This window comes from Rattus norvegicus, chromosome 8 (genome assembly GCF_036323735.1).
Source record: "Rattus norvegicus strain BN/NHsdMcwi chromosome 8, GRCr8, whole genome shotgun sequence".
Classification (NCBI taxonomy): domain Eukaryota; kingdom Metazoa; phylum Chordata; class Mammalia; order Rodentia; family Muridae; genus Rattus; species Rattus norvegicus.
This window is the reverse complement of record NC_086026.1, coordinates 38,148,803-38,171,628: the sequence shown is the minus strand read 5'-3', so window position 1 is coordinate 38,171,628 and position 22,826 is coordinate 38,148,803. Positions and strand designations below refer to the sequence as shown.

The following is a 22,826-nucleotide window of genomic DNA, read 5'->3' as shown; positions in this document are numbered from 1 at the left end:
TTTCCACATGTTCCCTGTCATCCCTCTCTTCAGTGACCCGAGCTTCGTTATCTAACTCCTCCTTGGGAAAAATGGGTGGGTGGCCATGTGCCCAGCTGGTAGCATGCTGACCCCGGGGAGAGTGGATAGCAATTTACCTGTGTTTAAAAGATTGTTACTGTGTGCGAGTGTGCGCGTGTGCGTGTGTGTGTGTGTGTGTGTGTGTGTGTGTGTGTGTGTGTCTGCGTGTGTGTGCCCATGCATGCATGCATGCAAATGCTTACGTGTTTGCCATATATGTGCATTCGCCTACAGAGGCTAGAAAATGGCTTTGACTCACTGGAGCTGTGGTTACAGGCAGTTATGAGCTGTGCCATTGGATGCTGGGAACCAAGCTTCTAGAAAAGCAGCAAGCTCTCTTGACTGCCCACCCACTTCTCCAGTCCCAATGTTAAGAGCTTTTAAAAGGACTAAGACAGTTGTACTAGTAACATCTACAAAAATCACCCATTTCCCATGACGTGCTTCTATTTCGTTTTTAGTTAGAACATAAATAGGTTTCCTCTGACAGCTTCATACCTAGGTAGCACTGTAACTTGCCCATGTTTGCTTGGTCTGCTCCCTCCCCCTCCCACAGCTCTCCCATGTAATCCCGCCTGAAAGCAAGCAATTACTTTGCCTTCCTTCTCACTATTATCTTCTCACATTTCCCCTTTCCCCCTCCTTTAGATCTCCTCCCATCTTCCACATAGTCTCCCTTCACTTTTTTTTTTTGCTTATTTATGTAAATTCTACATCTGAGGAAACACGCACATCATTTGTCCTTCTGAGACTTGAAAAGACCATCCTTCCTCTGCTGAAGTCCACATAGGGACATACCAGATGCTAATCTGTTATATTTGTGTTATTTGGGGTTTTTTTTTAATTATTACTTATTTTTATTCTACATGTATGGGTATTTTGCCTGCGTGTACGTCCATGCAGCACATATGTGCAGTGCCCTGAAGAGGAAATTAGATCCTATGGGACTGGAGTTATAAACAGTTGTGAGCTGCCAGGTGGGTGCTGGGAATTGAACCCAGGTCTCCTGGAAGAGTCGCCAGTGCTCTTAACCGCTGCGCCACTCCTTCATCCCTACTTTTGTCTTTTGAGAGTTCATGAAGCCCGTATTGTCCTTGAACTTGTACTTCCTTTGCCTCTAGCTCCTGAATGGTGAGATTACACAAATATGTGTCACCACTTCAGAGTTCCCTGTTTATCAGAAAACGATTACATAATAATTCATTGTTATAATTTATAATTATACAATTATTAGACTATATATATACACAATGTATATAATAATACAATTGTTATTGTAAAATTTCAAAGTTGATTTCCTGATCCTTGTGACCTACTTCATTGAAACTGATTTTTATTAAAACTGTTGATCAATGAAGTTAACGACAGTCAAAGGTATACCTTAAAAACTGGCGTGTCTTATTATCTGGATGCTAAGTTCTAGGCAGAGATCCCTTTCTAAGTTCTGATTTTTCAATGTTAAGAAGTATCTCAGGGCGGGGGAGGAGGCTCCATTGGTAAAGTGCTTATGGGGCAAGAATGAGGGCCTGAGTTCAGATCCCAGAATTCACGCAAAATGCTGGGCGTGAAGGGGGCACATCCCCATAATCTCACTGCAGACAAGGGAGGCTCCCTGGGATTGGCTTGGCCCATAATCTAACTGAATAGGTGAACAGACTGCAGGGTCAATGAGTAATTTCATCTAAAAACTTAGCTGGAGGGAGAGAGAAGATACCCAACATGGACCTCTGCCTCCACATGTACATACCCACGTGAACATGCACACATCATACACACACACACACACACACACACACACACACACACACACACACACACATCTCTGGGCTGAGGATACAGTTCAATTGGTATTTTCCAAGCTTGTATTTTTGGCTACATGGCAAGGTAGAGGCCTGCCTGAGCTCCACAAGACCCTGCCTCAAAAAACATAAGTGGAACTTTCAAAGTGTCTTTGCTAACCAGTAGCTATATCAATAAAACTGTACACACTTGTCTCGGGATCTTAGCCCATGAGGAAAATGAAACATTACTGAGCAGACAGCTGTCAGACGGACAGATCTGATGACCAAGAGCAGCCTCTCCCAGGCTCATGACTGTGTAGGGTTAGTCCATTTCCTCTATTTCAAAATCTGCAGGTGTGGGCACACACCGGGATGGGACCTGATACTTTTCCTCCAAGTACTAGTCCCCAAGCTGAGAATATAGATTCTCATAATGCCTTTTTTGAAAACAGAGCAGCTTTTCATAGTCTCCTCTGCTAGTACCCCTCCCTGGTTCTTACCTGAGTATGAAGAGAGCTTTAGTGCTGGCTTTCTCTTCTTCATATCTTTAGGGTGTAAAGGGGGCAGCAACGGTGCAAAATAAGTTCAGTCTCTTAGCTACAAATGCTATAGAAAGCAGTAAAGGCTGTAGCATCTTAAATACCACGATGAAAACCTGGTCCAAGGTAGGAAGGAAACTCTCCTCACGCCAATCCAGAACTGTGCCCACCCGACAGATTTTTGTCAAATGTGAACAAAGCAAACTGATTGGATGGATGGATGGATGGATGGATGGATGGATGGATGGATGGATGGATGGAGAAAAGGGAATAGAAAAAGAAAGGAAAGGAAAGGAAAGGAAAGGAAAAGAAAAGAAAAGAAAAGAAAAGAAAAGAAAAGAAAAGAAAAGAAAAGAAAAGAAGCAAAGCCCATGTATCACCCACTGGAGCCTTCCTTGGCAGGTGAGTGGTCAGTGGCTCCCTTGTCCCGTGTTTTGGCTGTGGTCCTCTGGCTGGAAAAATTCAGAGATAATCCCTCTCAGAGGTTCCCTTTCTTCCCAAGCCAGAAATCACTTAGCATAACAGGAAGTCTCCATTAGTAGTATACCTGGATGATCCAGGAACCCGGGCTTCAGGATCACACTTTTTAGGGAGTGCCTGCTCCCACACATACACATACACACCCCAAAAGCCTCTCTGAAGCTTGGGACTCTGAAGCAGGGAAAAGGTGCTTAGAAGAAACGTGCAGTGTTGAGCCACCTGATGTCGTGCTAGCGACCGGGTTAGGGCCATCTGGGGGTTGCCAGCTCCTGCAGCGGGCGGGGCCGGGCGGAACGGGGTGCGGACGCTTGCACCTCCTGGGCACCCGCGGTCACACGTGTGACCGAAGCTGGCAAGTGGACACCTCTGAGGCTCGGAAAAGGTAGGATGCCCCGCTGGGTCAAGAGGAGAAAGGGAGGGACCACCTGGGAGGGGAGGCGCGGATCGCGAGTGGGCTCATTAGGAAGGAGATGGAGCTGAAGAAGGGCGCACTCAGATTGAGGGAGGGTGCTGGGATGCAGAGGGGACCTAGTGCCTAGGAAGCTGTTGGTTAGCCCTTTCGGGGCTAGGAATAGTTCTCCTCACCAGCCCCAGCGGGAGTTGCTCCTCTGCACTGCCCCCGGGGTCCTGGAATGATTCGGGTCCTCAGCGTTACCGCGACTAGGTGCGAAGCCCTGCATTCATTCCGTCTTTTTGGAGCAGGGGATCCCCCTTAGGTGGCGTGCTTTTTAAGGAGACTTCAAGTTGTTTTCAGGCTGCCCGGACTGGCTCCCTTGCACCCCAAGCACCCTTGTCGCTGCTTGTTAGCTAAGGATCCACAAATACGGGAACCAGATACATTCCTTAGGCCAGGAAGTCTGATAATGAGAGACGATTGATGCAGCTCTTCCAGCCATCATTTCGTCTCAGCTTCTAAAAGCAAAGAGTAACGCCGCCGCCTTGGCCTTCGTAAGGAGCGCCTGAAAGTAGGGGAACCGGTCTGAATCCGGAGGGACTGACCCTGGAGACAAGGCGCACGCTAATGGAAAAGAGATCTGTACTTCAGCGGGGAAAGGTGGGGCTTCCTGAAACGGAATTTTAAAAGCTTAAGAGCAGTTACCTCGCCTAAGGTCTCAGCAACGGCTGCTTCGTTCCATTCGGTTCTCTTTGGAGCCTCTTTTCCCATCTCCCCACACAGCTTCCTCTGTCGCCCTACCCTGGGTTCTATTTGACTTTAGGCTTAGCGTAGTCATCAAAGCTGACAAGGCAGACGCAGTCTCTCTAAATACACACCAATCTAAATAGTTTTATTCACAAGCAACCTGCGCTTTTTTTTTTCAATACGCGCTTTCTACTCGGTAGAAACTGGATTTTTGAAGCCCCCCAAAAAGCAGCTCTTGATGACAGTTTATTGTCTTAATAATAATGTGGTTACCTGCTGTTTTATAGTCTCAGGGAACGACATAAGAACTTGATCGTAAGGATCTACTAAATAGGAATCGTTGTTTTTACAGAGGATGAGCCGTGAGCAAGGTATTATCTTAATTTTTCTCCTTCCTTCCTACGGAAGAACTTCGGTTTGCTCTGGTTTAGGAAGGTGTTCTGTGGTCCTTTCCCCCTGCCTTTCTGGTGGATGCTGCCTCTGATGGCCAAGGTGAAGCTGTCGAATCTTACAGGATGTGTCAGTTACTTTGTCTGGGGTCTTCCCTGAAGTGCTCTTGGCTATAGCTATGACTTAATCTTGGCAAATGTCACTTCGAGGTGAGCACTGGAAAGGAGAGAGATCGAGGGGACTTCTGACACTTCTCGTTACTTCCAGATGGTTATCAACTGCATGGTCATGGGTACAAAGTGCAGACACCATATGCACTATGAGTTAAGCATGATCAAAGGACAATCAAAGGTTATCATTCTTTTGCTTGTTGAACCAAGTAGGTAAGGGCAGCGTTACCACTCCGAAAGCTACCTTCCTAGCTGAAGTACCTAAGGTTGCAAAACTTTTTAATTATAGGGAATTTAAAGTCACTGGTATGTTAACAAAAACCAGGTAGCTCTGTAAAAAACATTTTATTTCCATATGTTTTTACAGATGGTCATAAGGCAAAAATAGATAATTTACTTTACATTGCACCATACTTCACACACACACACACACACACACACACACACACACACACACACACACGTACTGAACTCTGAACTTTTCCACCCTCTTAACCGCCCAGCTCTCTCTCCCTAGCCTTCTCTAAAACTGGAAATAAAACCATATTAAAGTTTAACTCTTTGGGGTTTTTTTACTGACACCCTTTAAAAGTAGATGTGCACAAGGCTTATATTCTGAGGCCGGAAGAAAATTGGAAAGGTCTATCAGCCAGGTACCTGTACGTGGTGCAGAGTTATTCTGACACTGTCACGGCAAGCCACAATGTTCTGCTGCCAGGAGTTGGATTTCATGAGGCATCATCAGTATCTTGCATAGACCACAGAGTGATTAATGCACTGGGAGATAAAAGTAGGGTCCCTCCTCCATATGCAAAGAAACAGAAATCAAGCCATTTTGTACCTGGACAGCGCTGTCCAGTTATGAAATGGTAGAGCCGGGGCTCCAATCAGAATGTTTTTCCAGAGGGCTGGAGAGATGGCTCAATCGTTAAGAGCACTGACTGCTCTTACAGAGGTCCTGAGTTCAAATCCCAGCAACCACATGGTGGCTCACAACCATCTGTAATGGGATCTGATGCCCTCTTCTGGTGTGTCTGAAGACAGCTACAGTGTATTAAAAGTATAATAAATAAATAAATAAATAAATAAATAAAATGTTTTCCAGAATACCACAGTTCATACTAGGTAATTTTGTATTATTATTTTATAAGTTTTATGACAGATTATAATTTGTTTCTCCTAAACATTCATATTTATTTTTATATATATTGTTTATTCTTTGAGAATCTCACAAATATATACTATGTATTTTGGTCATATCCATCCCACAGTTTCCTCCCTCCAACTCATCCTGCACTACAACACACACACACACACACACACACACACACACACACACACACACACATATTTTCCCTCCCAATCTCATCTCTTATCTCCTTTAAAAAGAAAAAACGCTAAATCAAATCGGTATTCCGACCACACCCATGACTGCGGAGCCGTCCCCTGGAGTATATGAGCAATCTACCATGAGCCACAGCCCTGAAGGAAAGAAATGACTGTCCCTCCCCAAGAGTAACCCAGGAGCCTTCGAATGCCAAGAGCTCCTCAGCCAAGGATGGTATCTCACGTGTCCCTCTGCTGTCCATTCTGGAATGCTGATTGTCTTGATCTCGTGCAGGTCTTCAAGTCTCACACAGATAACCAACCAGTTGCTGTGAATTCATGAGTAGCAGCCATTAAAGAAAGAAAAAAAAAATCAGTTCTCAGAGCTCTCCCTAACCTTGGGCTCTTACAAACTTTCTGCCATTTCTTCTACAATGTCCCCAGTACCCTGGGCAGGGAGAGAGGAGGTTACACAGACACACATTTAATGCCGAGCACCTCATGGTCGTTTATTCTTTTTTTTTTTTAAAGATTTATTCATTTATTATATATAAGTACACTGTAGCTGTCTTCAGACACACCAGAAGAGGGCATCGGATCTCTTTACAGATGGTTGTGAGCCACCATGTGGTTGCTGGGATTTGAACTCAGGACCTCTGGAAGAGCAGTCAGTGCTCTTAACTGCTGAGCCATCTCTCCAGCCCCATGGTCGTTTATTCTTTGTATCTTAACCAATCGTGTGTCTCTTCACTAGTCACAGATCACTGAAGTAGCTTCTCAGATGAGGGCTGAGAGCTGCATTAACTTATGGGTATGAATAAAGGTATTTGGAAGGCAATTGATTTTATATTCGGCATATTAATAGCAGTAGGCTCTCCCCTAGGGCTTAGGTTCCTGACCAGGGCTACGATGCCAAGCATGCGCTCCCCCTGTGGAGTGGGCCGTACATCTGATAAAAAGCAGCAAGTCACCTCTCTAGCACTCATGCCACTATGGCAACACCGGTAATATCCCCAGGTCAATCATTACTGTTGCTCTTAAGAGTTCACAGCTGAACAAAACTGTCGAGGACTTCTCTCCCCTAGTAGAATGCATAGAGCTTTCCAGCACTGTGGAAGCTAGCCAGCAAGGAGAAAACATCCAGGCCAGTACTGACTTGAATATCCTATGACCAAGCGCATGATGTCTGCAGCAATAGGGTCTCTCCATCACATTCTAATGGATAATCAAAAGCAGTGGCATAGCTTGTATTGTTTTAGGGACTATTTTCCTGCCTAACAGCACAAAGGGTATCCCATATTGGGCACTGGGGCTTTTGTTTAATAACATTGTTTCTAGAAGGAGTGTTATCCCACCATCTAGGGTGCTTTTTTTTTTTGTATTTAGTACTGGATTTATTTATATAGTTGGCTACTGATCTTGCTACATCACAGAAAATGATACATTTATTATAAAAAAAAGATACATTTTTTTGAAGTCCAGGTTCTTTATTTCCTTTGTATACATTAGGCCATGAGTCCGTATGGACTGGGCTCCAGCAGCTCAGGCTCCTTTCCATTAGTCCTCACAAAGTGGGCTTCTCTGGGTGGCGCAGGCTGGCGTTTCAGCTGAACCCAGGTGCCCTTCTCTTTGGCTTCCTTTTTCTTCTGATCGTTCTCCTTCACCCGCTTCAGGAAGCCGTCTCTGCTCTTTGAGTGCTTGATGTGCTCAATCCACACACTGATCCTCTTGGCCAGAATCTTGCCTTTAACTTGTTTGTTTACAATGATGCCCACGGCATGCTGGGTGACATTGTAGACTTTTCCAGTTTTGCCATGGTAACACTCATGGGGCATCCCTTTTTGAACAGTGCCCATTCCCTTGATGTCTACAATATCACCCTTCTTGTAGATTCGCATGTATGTGGCCAAAGGAACGACTCCATGTTTCCTAAAAGGTCTCGAGAACATATACCAAGTACCTCTCCTCTTTCCTTTAGTGTTCGTCATTTTGGCAAGTTACTGGAAGATGGCTGCCCCGGAGGAAAGCTTTTTCCTATTTTTTAATTGCATTTTTATTTACCTTTTAAATGTTATCCCGTTTCCTGGTTTCCCCTCCAGAAACCCACTATCGAACCCCAGCCCTGTTTCCACTCCCTCTCACCTCTCCGCCCTGACATTCCCCTACACTGGGGTATCAAGCCTTGACAGGGCCAAGGGCCTCTCCTCCCATTGATGCCCGACAAGGCCAGCTTCTGCTACATATGCAACTGGAGCCATAGGTCTGTCCCTGTGTTCTCTTGGAATGGTGGTTTACTCCCTGGGAGCTCTGGTTAGCTCCCTGGGGATGGGGGGTCCAGTTGGTCGATACTGTGGTCTTATGGGGTTGCAAACCCTTTCAGCTACTTCAGTCCTTTCTCTAACTCCTCCATTGGGACCCTGTTCTCAGTTCAACGGCTGGCTGCCAGCATCTGTATTTGTAAGACTCTGGCAGAGCTTCTCGGCAGACAACTATACAGGTTCCTGTCAGCATGCACTTCTTGGCATCCACAATATTGTCTGAGTTTGGTGGCTGTATGTAGGATGCTTACTTCTCCATGTGGGGCAGTCTCTGAATGGCCTTTCAGTCTCTGCTCCACACTTTGCCTCCATATTTCCTCCTGTGAGTTTTGTTTTGTTCCCTCTAAGGTACTTCTATTCAAACTTTTTTTTTCCAATGGGCTTATATGATAGTAGGTTTCCATATGGCTTTTTCAAACCTCCTTAGTGTTAGTTATCCCTCCCACAACCTTCCCTCTTCAATTGCATCTCCCCTTAATTAATGCCTTCCATTATTCTCCTTTATCCCTTCATACCACCTGTGTTCTACTTTGAGATTCTCCCAAACCCTTGTGCAATTGCTCATTTCTAGTATCCTGGCTTTCACAGGCATCCAGAGTTATGCACGCAAACCTACGTCTAAGCTGAATCCACATATGAGTATGAGCATGTAGCATTTGTCCTTTTAGGCCTGTGTCACCTGACTCAACCTAATACTTTCCAGTTTCATAAATTTTCCTGTATATTTCATAATTTCATTTTTATTGCAGATGGATAAAATTCCATCATGTATATATACATATTTTCATTACGCAGTTCATTAGTTGAAGGGCATCTAGCTGAGTCCATTCCATTTCCTAGCTATAGTGATTAGAACACCAAGTAGCCCTGTACTGGTTTGGAGAGGCCTTTGGGTCTATGCCTTGGAGTGGTATAGCCTTGTCATATGATACATCTCTCTCAAGTTTTTTGAGGAGCCTGAGTACTGACTTCCAAAGTGGCTTCACCCATTTGCACTCTACCAACAGCAGATACGCATTTTCCTTTCCCCATAGCCTTGCTGTATTTGTTGTTTTGTTTTCTTTTCTTGATCTTAGCTATCCTGAATGGGACAAGACAGCAGCCCCATGTAAGCTTTAACATTCATTTCTCCAAGTGCTGGAGGTGCCTTAAAAATGTGTATTAGTCATTTACATTTATTCTTTTGGGAACTCTGTCCAGCTCCGTAGTCCACTTTCTAAATCGAACTGTTTGCTTTATGCTTGTTTATGTATTTATTTTACATTCCACATATTAATCGCCTGTCCAACGTACAGCTGGCAAAGATTCTCTTTCCCATTCTCTAGGCTATCTCTTCATCTGGTTAACAACTGATTCCATAGTACAGGAAATTTTAATTTCATGAGGCCCCACGTTGGTTGTTGGTCTTATTTGCTGCATGGCCAGGATCCTGTAGAAAGGCTTCGCCTGAGTCTATATCCTGAAGTGGGCTTGCTTCTTTCTTTTTCCTCTAGAAGTCTCAGAGTTTTGGCTATAGTTTCCAAGCTTTTGGTACATGTGGAATTCATTTTTGTACTTGATGAGAAATAATGAACCTTCGGGGTTGGAGAGATGGCTCAGAAGTTAAGAGCACCGGTTGCTCTTGTGAAGGACTGGGGTTTGGTTCCCAGCACCCACAGGGTGGCTGGTAACCATCCATAATTCCAGTTCCTGGGGATCTGATGCTCCCTTCTGGCCTCTGCAGGCAATGCATGGAGGTGATGCATATACACACAGGCAAAGCACTAATACATGTAAAATAAAATAATCCTTTAGCCAAAAGTTTAAAAGAGTCAACTTCTAGTCTTCTACAGGTAGGTGTCCAATTTCCCCAGTGTCATTTTTTTGAAGAGATTGTCTTTTCTTCAATGTGCATTTTTGTTACCTTTGTCAAAAACTAGGTGGCTAACTGTATTTAGACTAATATCTGGGTCTTCAGTCAGTTCCTTTGACCAATTTGCCTATTCAGTGGCAGTATCCAGCTGTTTTCATCACTGTGGCACTGTAAGGGCCCATGACTCGCCAAAGAATGACACCCCGGACTCGAAGAATATGCAAACGCAGAGAGTCTTTTATTCTGCACAAGTCCAGCACACTGGGGGCTCCCATTACCAAGATAGAGAGACGACCAAGTGAGCTCACAGGCTCGATTTAAAGCACACTGGAGTTCCAGGGTAGATGAGCTTCATCTTACTCTATCTCTAGGCATTCCAGAACCATTACCTGGGCGTGGAGGCTGGAAACTATTTTCAAGGACCCCGGGGTAGATGGGCTTTCCCTGCTCTAACTCTAGGCATTCTGGAACCATTACTGGAGTATAGAGGTTGGAGCCCAGGGTTTTTTTGTTTTCGCTTTTTCTATAAGTAATTGACTTGCCTGAGCTTGCTCAGTTCTTAGGTCTAGTTTCCTAAATTGCCAATTTATAGCTTGTCATGGAGTCAGTATAGCCTTGTCATTTCCCCCTTCAGTTTTGGGTCACCTCGAATCCTTGGGATGTTTAATAAATCTGTTCCTTAACAATTATTGATTATAATTGTTATGTGCTAACACCAGTGGGATTTGTCTTGTAGTCTCTTTCTGACAAAGGCCATGGATTCTTTGACCACTCCTGAGTGGTCAACATAGAAACAAGATTTCTTCTCATCTGAGGTTGCACAGAGTCCTCCCTGCTGGAGGAACAGCAAGTCTAGACCTTTTCTGTAAGACTTTTGCCTGGGAGGATAGGGACTCCTGCAAGGCCATAATTAACTTTTCCATCTTCCGGTTAAGAGCACTGGCTGCTCTTCCAGAGGTTCTGAGTTCAATTCCCAGCAACCACATGGTGGCTCACAACCATCCGTAATGGGATCCGATGCCCTCTTCTGGTGTGACTGAAGATAGCAACAGTGTACTCCTATAACCATCTCATGAATATCTGCATCCATCTCCATTCATAGGGCTTTGTAATATTTATCTTGGAGTATTAGGGCTGAGACCCCTATACTAGCAGCTCTGGCCAGCCCTATGCCAAGGGCAGAACCTAGAAACACAGCAGAAATGGACGCCCTTTTAACCTGGTTGTTTGAAGGTGCTAGCTGGTTGTAGACATCCTCCCCAAAGTAATAAGTCACTCTGGGTACAAGCTGTACTAGAACACAAAAGTTCCCAGTCGAATTTCCGTAAATGCATGGGGTAAGCCCTGAGGTACAAGCCCACCAAGCATTCTCTGCATGTATCCTGCAACCATGGGGGTTACAGTGCAGCTGCAGAGGTGGGAAGAGGCTGAGGGTACCTTACTTCCAATGCAGAGTCCCTGTCTGGTAACCACCACTTCTGTGTTAAGTCTGGGGAGACAGGAGTTAAGAACCTGCTGTCCCATCAGCCTTCCTGCCAGCCACTGTGAACTTGATGACCAGGTTGTTGCATCGCCCCCTGCAGGTACCCAGATAGTAAGGGGGGCTGGTGGCTGGTGCAGCTAAGCGGAAGCAGCACTCAAGCAGGATCAGGAGCGCTGGAGTCACAGTTTCAGGGGATCAACAGGGTGTGGGGTGACCTTCCATCTTGTGCCCGTTCCCCTGGAAGTCTCCTCTGCTGGGACCTCAACTACCGGATGTTTCTCTCCTAGCAGACTTAATGCGGGAGTGGTGTATGCAGGTCCTGATCCTGTCAGCCTAACAACCATAGGCATGGTCAGGATCACAGTGTGGGGTCGTTTCCAGTGAGGATCCAGAGTCTTGTGGTTAGATCTCTTAATCCAGACTTTGTCACCTGGTTCAAAGCTATGGGGGTTAGGGGGAGGAGCAGACTCATAAGTCTGACACATGGCAGGTCAGAGTTGCTTCTGGACCCTGTGGAGGGCTTCCAAAGATTTTAAAAACTTATGTTGGTTTTATTCAGCTAAAATATCAGATTGGATGTCAGGCAGCATGGGAGAGGGCCCCCTATATAGGATCTCAAAAAGCAGGTGGGGGGACCTAAAGTATAGGGGGTGCTCCTAGCCCTATATAAGGCATAAGGTAGGAGAGATGCCCAGTCACTGCCAGTTTCAAGGGTTAATTTGATCAAGGCCTCCTTCAGGGTCTGATTCATTCTCTCTACTTGCCCTGAACTCTGGGGTCTGTGTGCACAATGTAATTTCCAACTGGTCCCCAGAACCTGTGCTAGAGATTGAGTTACCTGAGAGATGAATGCTGGTCCATTGGCAGACCCAAGCAGGGTAGGCAGACCATACCTGGGTATGATGTCTTCCAGAAGCTTCTTTGCTACTGCATTGACAGTCTCCTTCTTTGGAGGGTAGGCTTCTATCCATCCTGAAAAGGTGTCTATAAAAACTGGCAAATCTTGTATCTGTATGTTCCTGGTTTTATTTTTGTATGATCAATTTCCCAATTAGCCCCTGTCTGTTAATCCCTGATTCTGGCTCCTGGAGTGGCTCCCTGATTGGGGCCTGAGGGGTTCACAGCCTGGCAGGTGGCTCAGTCTGAGAGCACCTGGTCAACCAAGTGTCCTAAGTCAAATGTTTTGTACCTTGCCCCTCACAGAAGTCTCTTCAGCTTTCTGTGACCAGGTGTGAAACTTGATGGATCTGAGGAATGAGTGGCTTAGCAAACTCCTTGGGTAGGGTGGTGCAGCCTTCCGAGGTCAGCAGCCATCATCTCTTCTGTAAACCCCTGGGCATTTCCCCTGATGCCGTTTGTCTTCAGCAGTATACTCAGGGATGGCTGGGAGCCCAGCGATGGCACAACTACCAGGATGTTGGCGGTGGAAGCCTGGGATGCCTCCCTTTCAGCTTTATTAGCTAGCCTGTTCCCTCGGGCTATTTCTGGTGTTCCTTTCTGATGCCTGGGGGCAATGAATTGTGGCCACTTTGAGAGGAAGCCATGATGCCTCCATAAAGTACACATCCCTTCCTTATTCTTGATGGTTTTTCCTTCAGCACTCAGTAATCCCATCTGCTGTCAGTGGGAACATTAGCTATGGCTCCTTTTGCTGGTTTTAAAGCCTGGGTTAGAGCCTTTAGTTCGGCTTTCTGGGCTGAAGTTCCCAGCGGCAAAGCAGTTGCTCACATAACAGAGTCCACGTCCATTACTGCTGCCCCTGCAGACCCGATTCCACTCTGGATGAAGCTGCTCCCATCTGTGAAGTAGATACGTTCCGCATCTGTCCAGGGTAGGTCGAGTCCGGCATGATGTTCTGGATGTGGCCCAGAGCTGTAGAGCAGTCATGCTGCCCGTCTGAGGATGGGTCAGGTGGCAGGGTGGCTGGGTTTAGGGCAGATGATGGGCTATATCTTATGTGAGGGGGATTCAAAAGTGAAGCCTGAAAGTGCAAGTCTGGTGTTGGACAGCCACTGGCTGGATGGATCTTTGAGGGTCCCCTTAATAGCATGGGGTGTGGCAATAACAAGTTCCTGCCCCGTGGTTATTGTGTCAGCATTTATGACTAGCAGGGCAGTGGCAGCTATGATCCAGAGGCAGGCTGGCCATCCTTGGGCCACCAGGTCCAGCCTCTTAGATAAATAAGCCACAGGTCTTTTCCAAGGTCCCAAAGTTTGGGTGAGCACCCCCTTTGCTCTCCCCTTTCTCTCATCTACATACAGGTGGAAAGGTTTGTGACTGTCCAGGAAGACCACAACCTCCAACAGAGCTCTTCCTTGAGTCTTAAAAGCCATGTCCATCTTAGGTCCATTCTATTTTCTCTTCTTGGCCCCTGGTAGCCTCAGTGGACCCTGGAACCCTAAGTCTACAAAACCTGCAGATCCCAGAAATTCCTGTACTTGGCTTTGGGTTGATGGAACTGGAATGCTAAAGATGGTTAACTTCCCAAGCGTCTGCCAGCAAGCGTTAGCCACTGCCCCCTCCCCCGAATATGTATCCTAGACAGGTGACCTCAAGCTGGGCCTTCTTAGCAGACACTCAGTAGCCAAGTTGACACAGCTCCTGCAGCAGGTCTCATGTGGCCTCCTGGCATGTCTCCAAGTTGGGGACCCCCTGGCAATACCTACTGGAGCACAGTTATTTGGAGGTGGGCCAGCCAGTACTCACCCAAGTCCTCATGCAGTGCCTCCTCAAAGGTGGAGGGTGAGTTCTTGAATCCTTGAGGCAAGCATATCCAAGTTAGTTATTGCTTGAAGCCTCTGTCCAAGTCTTGCCATTCAAAGGCAATTAGAGGCTGGCTCTTGGGTGCCAGTATCTAAAGCTTCCAACGGATGTCAGGGGCAGCTTGGTTAACAGAACCCATATTCACAGCTGACTGGTGCTCTCTGGCTTCTGGGTCAAAAGCAGTGTAGGTCCTATAAGCGTCAAAAAGTCTTTCTAGATGTTCTCTGGGGCTCTCATTCTTTCCCTGCATCGCCTGGCTCACCTTGGACAAGTTTGTGGGTCATCTGGCGTCCTCTCAGAGGCCCCCCATCAGAATCTGGTGGTAGACCCAGTCAGGTCCAGTCAAAGAAAAGGTTGCATCCATTTCAGCCTGGGCTTGAGTGGACAATCCATTTGCTCCCATGATCCTCTCTGTCCTGTTGTGAAGAGGACCTGTCAGCAGTGGCTGACAGTCATCCCGAGTGGGTAAGTGAGTGAGCATGATTGAGTCTAGAGGACTTGTGTGAGCTGATGGCCTTTCTAAAAATGGGGAGGCTGCAACTTCCAACTGTAAAGATCATTACTGGCAAATAGCGTGTCATGAACTGTCTCCCCTGAGCCTCTAGGGGTCCCATAGCCTGGAGGAGTAAGGCTAGGCCGTAGTAGAGTCAGCCCTCTGGGCAGTACCAAGTATGATGTGGACTCCAAGTGGAGTCAGGACAGTCAGGGGTGTCAGAGGCTGCTTCTCCCTCCACCTGTGCTGCCGAGGAGCAGGGGCAGCAGGAGCAGGGTCATAAGGAGGGGGACAGAGATCCTCCTTGGAAACTGAAAGGGCTGACCCTCCTTTAGAGGAAGAAGAGTGGGGAGTGGCGGGGCCCATAGCATTTGGTCCCGATGGCCCCAGCTCTCATAAACTAAACCTTTACCCTATAAATGATGGGAAGATGGAAAGTCCCCTCCTTAGGACATCCTACTTTATAGGTGGCCCATTCATTCCTGCAAAAGATGGATAGTTAGTTTGCAGGGATGAACAACTAGACCAGAGTCTTTTACAACTCAGCAAAAGTTCTTAAAATGGTTCAGGACCAAGCCCAGTGGGGTGCTTTGTGCCTGTCCCATCCTAGCAATCAAAGAAAAAGGACAAAAAAACACAGAGAACACACACAGTTGGACACATCCACCAAATGTAAGGCTCTATGATTTGCCAAAGAATGACACCCTGGACTCAAACAGTATGTAAACACAAAGAGTGTTTTATATATATATATATATATATATATATATATATATATATATATATATATATATATATATATACACATATACACATACACACACACACACACACACACATATATATAATTATACATGACAACATTTAATTGGGGCTGGCTTACAGGTTCAGAGGTTCAGTCCATTATCAAGGCAGGAGCAGGGCAGCATCCAGGCAGGCATAGTGCAGGAGGAGGCTGAGTTCTACATCTTCACCCAAAGGAAACCAGGAACAGACTCCCAAAGAGTGTTTTATTCTGCAGAAATTCAGCATGTTGGGGTCTCCCATTACTGAGATAGACAATCAAGGGAGCTCGAAAGCTCCATTTAAAGCACAGTGGAGTTCCAGGGTAGATGAGTTTCATCTTACTCTGTCTCTAGGCATTCCAGAACCATTGCCTGGGTGTGAAGGCTGGAGCCTGGGTTTTTTCTATTAGTAATTGACTTGCCTGAACTGGCCTGGATTTGCCCAGTTCTTAGGCCTCGTCTCCTAAGCTGCTAATTTGAAACCTGTCATAGAGTCAGCCTAGCCTCCTCTGACTAATTCAAAGTCAGGGGTAGTGACACCTCTGGCAGTGTTTACTGTTTCAGACTGTTTTGACTATCTGCCATCTTTTGTGCCTCCCATAAAAAGTTTAAGATTGTTTTTCCCCACGAAAAGTTCAGTTGGAATTCTAATGCGAATTACATTGAATATGTGGACTGCTTTTAGTACGATGATCATTTTCACAATATTAATCCCACCAATCCGTGACAGTGGGTAGTCTTTCCATCTTCTGACTGCTCCTTCAGTTTCTTTAGTGTTTTATAATTTTCATCTATAAGTAATTCACCTATTTCAAGGAATTTTCTTTTTAGGCTCTTGTGAATGGGATTATGCCCCTGATTTCTTTCTCAAAGTTTTTGTCGTTGGTATTTAAGAAGGCCACAGACTCAGATATGTTAATTATGCAACTTGCCCCTTGCCTGAAACCATCCATCAGCTCTAGTAGTTTTCTGGAGTTGTGAGGACCATTCACATACAGAATCATATCATCTGCAAATGGGGACGAGTCGACTTCTTCCTTTCCTATTCGTATCCCCGTGTGTGTGTGTGTGTGTGTGTGTGTGTGTGTGTGTGTGTGTGTGTTTCTCTGGTCTAACTACTCTAGCTAAGGCTTCAAGCTCTGTATTGAATAGACATGACCAGTGTGAGCATCCTTGTCCTATCCCAATCTCAGTGGGAGTGCTTTTCAGTTTCTCTCAATTTAACACGGCAGTGGCTATAGGTCTGATGTACATGATCTTTATGGCTATAGGCCTGATGTATATGATGTTTAGTATGTTGAGATATGCTCCCTCCACCACTAGTCTCTCGAGGGTTTCCCTCTCAAGGTTATGTTGAATTTTGCCAAAGGTCTTTTCTGAATATATTGAGATGATCATGTGACTTGTTTTTAGTTCATTTATATGGTGGATTACACGTATTAATAGGTTACATTTATTGATCTCTGAACCAATAGGCTACAGACAAACTGGTCATGGGGAATGCCCTTTCTGATGTACTCTTGACTTCAGTTTGCAAGTGTTATATTGAGAATTTTTGTGTCTATGTTCATCAGGGAAACTTGCCACTAGTTCTTTTTTGATATCAGGGCAATACTAGTTTTGTTTTTTTTTTTTTAAAGGCAGTGTTTGATCGGGACGGGAAAGTGCTAGTTCCTCTGTCCCAAAGTATGAATTAGGGCTGAGTGGAGATACAACATTTCCAATGAAATCTCTTGCCTGGGTGTTATTTTTTCAGTCTTTCTGCTCTGAGCTAAACTCACTGATTTTTAACTAGTTCTGTTCCCTTATGGAGTCTCACTCCGTCTGCTAGGCAGTTTTCTGTGATAGCTGAGGCAATCTATGGGGTTAAGGGGGCAGGGAAAGAACACCCTGTCCTTGACTTGACTCCAAGCCAAAACCAGGGCCAAGAAAAAGAATCCCACTAATCCCTGAGTTTGCCCCAAAATCGGGCCACAAAATCCCACCAATCCCAAGCCTCCTGGAAAGCTCACCCCGCCCCCAGAAAGAAACCTATAAAGTTTGCTTTCCGCTCAGTTTGCTGTTCCTTCTCACCCACCTGGAGTCAGCCACCCTCCTCACCTGGGATTTTTCTTTCCCATGTGAGGTTGTTGTGTGGTGTGACTCTGTGGTGTTCCCGGGCTGCCAATGACCAGGATACCTCTCGGAGCAGAGCTGTTATTCTTGCACTGGGGGGACCTTCCCCTACCAGAGTGGAGCTGGAACACTTCTGTTGAGGAAGTCTTTCCCCGCAGAGCTGTAACATTTACTCTACTCAGCTGCGTTGCTGTGGCCCCACCCTGCTGGAAGTGGCTACATTGTTTAAAGGTTGCCCGTGCTTCCCACGGTTTCAAGGGTGCTCATGGTGGTCCCAATAGAGGTTGCTGGGGAACCCATGTATAAAAATGAAGCCTTTGTGGGTCTTCTGGGAGAAGTCTGGTAGCCTTGTGTAGCCCAACTTCAGAATCTGGCTGTTGTCCCAGTGTTAGAGAAATGTACTGGAGAGCTGATCAAGTGGATCCTAGAGACTGAGCAGCAGCTAATGGGATTCTAAAATATTCCAGGTCCCGGGTTTCCCTAAAATAGTCATTCCTTGCAACCTTCTTAAAATCTTCCATCTTACCCAGAAGTCTGTTTGTTTTTAACATAAGGTCTCACTATGTAGCCCAGGCTAATACTTTCAATCCTCCTGGCTCAGCTTCCCAACTGGGAGAAATTAATCGTTTTGAAACTTTTAATGAAACCGAATCATACAAAAATCTAAAAATATTTTATGTAACATAAAATCGGTTGTTGGAAGTAATGCTGATATAAACTGTTTGATGGACACGGAACACTTACTCTTGATTCAAACTCTTAGAAGCTAATTTATAGATATTTTGCTTAGCCCATCTTTTTTCCCCAGCTTTGTTTGGTGTCTTAGGAAGAATAATTTAGAGTTGCACATAGTCTTAAAGATTATCAAATCCAATCTCATTTTTCAAAGATGAAAACTAGGTTTAGGGAAAATTAAGCAGATTCCTCACAATGCTTCCTCAAATCTATTTCTTAAAAAAAAAATAGCAACTAAGACTGGGTCCCCCTGGTGTTGATACTGTTGCTCCTTTTGATATGAGATTCCTTGATACTTTCCTAAATACACAAATCAAGTGACTTCTTTGGATGTCTGGTCTGAGGTTTACAATACCAACCCATATCTTCCTGGATTCTGAACCTTGACTTATGATTAAATGGAAAATACCGTAAGTCAAAACTACATACACTGCACTGTCCCCTGAATATCTGTGTGCCCTTGTGATCACATGACTGCCTCGGAGCTGTTACTTACTGCTGCTGTCCGCCATTACAAGAGATTATATTTTATACATATGGTCTGCTCAGAAAATCAAAAGTCAGACCATGGAGTTTAATATCAACTGAATATGATATTATGGCTTTCATGTAATCATGGAGACAATGATCCTAAGGCTAGAGTAAGATTTCTGTTAGAAAGAAAGAGAGAAGGAAGGAGGGAAGGAAGGAAGGAAAAACAAAACAAAACAAAAAACAACCCTATGCCAAACTGTTACTGATCAGCCAGCCAGATCAGTCTTTTACCCTAGTTGAATAGAAGTTGTGAGTTTGCAAAGGGAAGCATTTCTGGTGCTGGCATTCCCAAGCTTTCAGTGGCCCAGAAACGTACAGTTCCAAACCCTGAGGGCTAGGCACCTCTTGCTCTGGCCTCTGAAGTCAGAGACAAGCTATAAGCCCTCCGGTTAGAGGTTTGTAGCTCCGGTCTTTTATTGCCAGTGGCCTCAGCACTTGGCAGATACTGTGTTCCTTTCCAGTGACAGTGGCCCAGTAGTAGTAAGCAGCGGCCAACACTACCTTCTAGTATTACAGCTCTGACACAAGCTCTGGGTGCCAGGACCCTCAGCTCCATGGTGATACATTACAGCTGCCAGGCCAAAGATGTCAGGATCCCCAACCCTTGACAACAGCTCATTCTTGGCCCAGCTGTCTAAGGCCCCTGTCCTCGGGGTTTGGCGGCCCCTGTCCTCGGGGTTTGGCGGCCCCTGTCCTCGGGGTTTGGCGGCCCCTGTCCTCGGGGTTTGGCGGCCCCTGTCCTCGGGGTTTGGCAGCCCTCTGCACATGCTTGGGTGACTGAGGCTCACAATTTCCCTTCTCCGGTTCATCATCTCTACCTCCCAACATCTCCGCTCCATCTCTTGTCTGGAGCGCCTCAATGGCTCTCATGCCACTACGATTGCGCTAACAGTTCCTGCAGCCTTCAACGCTGCTCCACTGCCTCTGTTCCACCTGTGTCTGTCATCTTTTCTTGGTGTCAGCAGCTCAGTCTGATAAAAATCAACTGCTACCAAGGAAAGACCACTAGAAAGCAGCCTTTTATAGAGCACAGTGTTGCAATATCTCAATTAGTATGAGCATCCCAGTGCGTGCAGGCCACAGCCCATCGCGGAGGTCGGATGAACTCTCCAGAGTCAGTTCTCCCCTGCCACCTGTGAGCCCCAGGGAGCGAGATCCGGCCTCCATGCAAGCGGGTCTGCCCACTGAGACATCTCATGGGTCCTGTGTTCATCTTCAAAGGACATTTTCTCTTGCTTTAGCCTTTACTATTCCAGTGGAAGCTTTACTGGAATGACCTTGATAAACAACGGTATGTTATCACAAATAGTGCTGTGCTCCTGTAATCCTAAAACTCAGGGGGCTGAGGCAGGAGGATGATGAGTTTGAAGCTGTCCTAAAACACACAGTTCTGGGACAGCCTGAGCAACATAGAAAGGCTCTGTCTCAGAGACAAAAGAAACAGAGGGAAGGAAGGAGACAGAAGGGAGGGAAAGAAATAGAAAGAAAAGAAAAGTTTTAGGTGTGTGTATGGTAATTAGACAGAGTAGGCTATTTTGTTGGTTTATCATTAAACATCTCTCAGAGCTCTTTACTATAATTAGGTTCCCCAAAATAGAGCTACTCCAGAAGTTTATTCCTTTTTGAATACATTTTTACACTCATTTTGTGTGTGTGTGTGTGTGTGTGTGTGTGTGTGTGTGTGTGTCCATTTGCACATGCATGCTCTTGCCACTGTGCACACATGATGGTCCAAGAACAAGGTGAAGAGGTCAGTCAGTTAACGCTTTACCATGTCGGTCCAAGTGTTGAACTCATGGGACTCGTACAAGCACCTTAATCCACTTGACCATTTTGCAGTTTACTCTTGTTCAAGAGTAACTTGTAACATAAAGAAAAGAAGCTTCTTTCAACTCACCGTGAGACAAAACCACTTTGGTCCATGATCAGCTGCCCTGTAGTTTTGGGCCTGTGGTGACTTATCAGGGACAGCGAAAAACTGCTGACCTCATGTTGGGATGGGACAGAAAGGAAGAAGGGGCCAGGATACCTATCCCCTTAAAGAGCGTATCTCAAACGTCCTCCCAATATACACTGTGAAACCAGCCTTTAACATATGGGCCTTTGGGGACACTGTAGATTCCAACTGTAGCAGACACGGGCAGGCGCATAGCTGTCCAGCATTTAAAGCTGTATTCTGTTCTTGACTCTGTTCCTATTTTTTGTTTGTCTGTTAGTTAGTTAGGTAGGTAGGTAGGTAGGTAGGTAGGTAGGTAGTTTTTTGAGACATGGTTCCTCTGTCCTGGCTATCCCTGGCTCTCCTGGAACTCACTGTGTACAGAGGTCCGTCTGCCTCTGCCTCCTGAGTGCTGGGATTAAAGGCATTTGCTGCCCCCACCATCTGGCTCTGTTCCTACTTTAAAGCTGCCGATAGGCGTCTGTGTGTTGTCTTTCCTATTGAAAAGTAGGAGCTTATACTTAAAAGCAAGACTTCAGAGCAGTAAAATTTCCTTAAACAAATGCACAACTAATTACTTTAGGGTAAATAGTTGTAAATGCTGAATGTATTCAGTAGGTGGCTATTTATATACTAATTTGTTTATACATATGTAGCAATAATAATTAGAAAGAGGTCACCAGTTTCAGAGGGAGCGGAGATGATGGGGAATGAGTTGGAAGGGGAAAGAGGAAAGTACATTACACATGTGTTAAATGAAAAACGAATAAATAAAATATGTGTTGCCCAAATATAATGGAATAAGTGCTAATAACTAATGGGTAATACGTACTAATCCTGAATAAATAAGACCTTAAGAGATATTAAACAGCATGCCAAAGAAAGATCACTTTAAATGGAAAGACATAATTAGAGGTGGGGCATTTGGCCAGCCCTGGAAGCTTCCAGAAGACTTTCTTAAAGGAAGCGAGGTCTGAGTTTTAAAAACTGAGTTCCAGCGAGTCAAATGGAAAGAAACTGGAAAAATGCAGAAGGTGGCAAGAATAGCAAAGCATCGGTGAGGGTCGTGGTAGAGAGAACAGGCCAGGCAATGAAAAGGCTTCATCCTGAATAGATTACACACAGTATAAACTGATACAGACCACCTCATGTGGTAGGCAGTGCACTTGATTGTAGTGTAATTGGATTTATTATAGGTCATGGCTGGCAGAAGGAAATTTGATAGGGGCGGGACTGGACTTGAGGTATTGCAAGTAGGCAAGATGGGAAAAGAACCGAGAAGTGAAGCAAGGCTACTGTTGATGATAGAAAGAGAAGGCTAGAACATTCAGGAAAACAAAATCAGCAGCATTTAAGTGTAGGGAAATGTGGCAACGGGAATTGTAAGATAAGAATTCCCGGGATCCTGGCTTCTTGAGTCCTCAAGTTTGGGATCTGAGAAGCCAACCTGGTGTCTGGGAAAACGGTGAATTTGGTTCAGGACACATCTATTGTGAAGGGTCTAAGAAACATCTATGGACTTTTGTGTACCGGTCACGTTAGCCGAATCTGATGAGGTCAGTCTAAAGACACAGTTCCAGGAATCGTCAGCATGGAAATGACACTTTAATCCATTCTTGTGAGGGAATAGGAAGTGGAAGCAAGCTTGCAAACAACAAACGACCAGTGAGGAAAAAGAATTAGCAGAGCAGCAGAATGAGAGAGAAACTCTTTGGCCATTCATCCAACAAGGGATTAATATACAGAATAAAAGAAAGAACTCAAAAGAGTTAACACCCAAAGAACAAGGGTTGTGCCGAGCCTGCACGTAGCAGACAGGAACAGAAGGATGCGGTGAGTTCAAAGCCACATAGTGAGTTCCAGTCCTGGTGGACTACAGAATAACATCCTGTCTCAAAACGGACAAAAATAGAGCTGCCTTGTTG

The 22,826-nt window shown here is 45.5% G+C and overlaps 2 protein-coding genes across 2 annotated transcripts in view; one reads left to right on the top strand and one right to left on the bottom strand.

The window, feature by feature from the left end:
* Positions 1 to 3,029: 3,029 nt before the first annotated feature.
* The window catches only part of Tmem45b (transmembrane protein 45b), a 45,177-nt gene continuing 25,380 nt past the window's right edge, over positions 3,030 to 22,826 (top strand). The window contains exon 1 of the mRNA NM_001033067.2: positions 3,030 to 3,242. The gene's annotated coding sequence lies outside the window, so the exon portion shown is untranslated. The remainder of the gene's footprint in view (positions 3,243 to 22,826) is intronic.
* LOC134480154 (large ribosomal subunit protein eL21-like) lies at positions 7,372 to 8,078 on the bottom strand. Its single transcript, XM_063266377.1, has one exon. The coding sequence runs from the start codon at positions 7,873 to 7,875 to the stop codon at positions 7,393 to 7,395; it is 483 nt and encodes a 160-aa protein (XP_063122447.1). The 5' UTR covers positions 7,876 to 8,078; the 3' UTR covers positions 7,372 to 7,392.